Source organism: Triticum urartu, chromosome 5, assembly GCF_003073215.2.
Source record: "Triticum urartu cultivar G1812 chromosome 5, Tu2.1, whole genome shotgun sequence".
Lineage (NCBI taxonomy): Eukaryota > Viridiplantae > Streptophyta > Magnoliopsida > Poales > Poaceae > Triticum > Triticum urartu.
Genome location: NC_053026.1, coordinates 649,854,213 through 649,855,844, shown reverse-complemented (window position 1 = coordinate 649,855,844; position 1,632 = coordinate 649,854,213). Strand labels below are relative to the sequence as shown.

General features: G+C 47.2%; 1 protein-coding gene across 1 annotated transcript; it reads right to left on the bottom strand.

Annotated features, from left to right (window-relative positions):
- Positions 1-498: 498 nt before the first annotated feature.
- Positions 499-1,272, bottom strand: LOC125506480. The gene has a single exon (XM_048671286.1). The coding sequence runs from the start codon at positions 1,173-1,175 to the stop codon at positions 606-608; it is 570 nt and encodes a 189-aa protein (XP_048527243.1). The 5' UTR covers positions 1,176-1,272; the 3' UTR covers positions 499-605.
- Positions 1,273-1,632: the final 360 nt, after the last annotated feature.

Here is a 1,632-nt window from a genome sequence, read left to right as displayed (position 1 = left end):
GGGTCTTGTCTTGTTCTCATTTTCCCTTTCATGTGCATTTTTTCTTGTGTTATTGTTTGATGATTTAGTTTTGGCTTATTGTTATGGCATGATAAGCTTATGCTTATAGATCTACCTTTATTTTGTTTTTGCCTACTCCACTTTTGTTTGGCAAGGCTTGAGTTAACTATGATGTTATTTCAGTAGGACCTGGCGATTGTAGCACCTACAAGCACCGTTACCCTCCTTAGAGGCCTACACGGAGACGAGAGCGTCGGTGTGTTTATGCCCCCTTCCTTATATGGGAAGCATCGTTAGAATGTCGGCGTCTGTTTATGCCCCCTTCCTATATGGGATCCGGTACGAGATGGAATTCGCATTATGAGACAATGTCAAAGAGAAAACGATCAGGTGAGAGTACATCCGCATTGCCCTAGCTAAAATGGCATGTTAAAAGGTTTGGAAGGCTGACCGATCAGCTAATTATTAATATCAAGAAGATATCAAGTACAACGTCACGAGCCAGTCAAGAACGAAGTCGATTTATAGCACGCAACACACACAAGAATTACAAGGTGATAGAGAGATGCATCCATCCAGATCCAGCTGCTATATATGGAGATCAGTCAGTAGGTACAGTTGGTGTAGGGAGTCTGACTCTGGTTGATGAAGTTCACTGGGAAGCAGGACACCCTGATGTGGTACGACCGTGTGCTGGCCAGCCCCACCTCGAACCACACCTTGGCCATCACCACCACCGTGCAGTTGGGCCAGTGCCCAGCGCTGCCACCGCCGCCCTCCGTCGGGTTATCATACTGCGCCCACTGGGCGCGCCATGGCACCTTGGTCACATTCCGTGGCGGCTGGACGTACTGCTGGAACTGGAACCCGCTCATGTTCACCTCGGCGGGATACCACTTAGTCGGATCTATCCATATCACGGCGTCAACGTTGGTGTAGTGCGTCTGCATGCGCCGGCTGGTGTTGTTGGCTGAGAGGCTGAAGGTGTAGAATTTTTGCTCCTTGTACCGCCCATCTAGCAGCTTCGCATCCTGGATGGAGAAGAAGACTTGCGGCGGCGATAGGCTGATGATGATGACGGCCGCTATGGCGATGACGACCAGGGTTCCTGTGCTACCTGCGACTACAAGGTGCTTGCTGCTCCATTTGTTGAGAGGAGGAATACCAATAGCCATGGCGGGCAACTATAAGTAGTACCTGCTAGTCTAGCTGGCCAGGCATGTCATCTGGAGTACATATATATAGAGGACCATCCTATTCCTATATGTGAGAGTCTGTCTGCTATTTGGTGCGTCTCCTGACTCTAAACGTCTAACCATGGTTAGTTAGATATATATCGCTGGATGGAAACACAAGGGAATTCAGAATTTCAGATCATATATACTTCATATAATCTCTTTGAGCGGAACTTCATCATTTTATGTTCTTATTAAGCAGAGGCAAGAAAGCAATAAATACTCACTACTGGAATTGGCTTGTATGCCAAGTCGGCGAAGGCCTTGACGGCGTCGCCAAGTTCCAAAAAGGCTTTCATCACACATCTCTAAGCAAAACAGATGATGTGGCGAGTAATTAATGAGGAAAAAAAGGTATGTGGTAACATAGCTAGTTACTGTAACATCACACATACCG

Excerpts from the sequence above, each read along its gene's own strand:
- LOC125506480 (XM_048671286.1), bottom strand. The coding sequence starts at position 1,175 with ATGGCTATTGGTATTCCTCCTCTCAACAAATGGAGCAGCAAGCACCTT.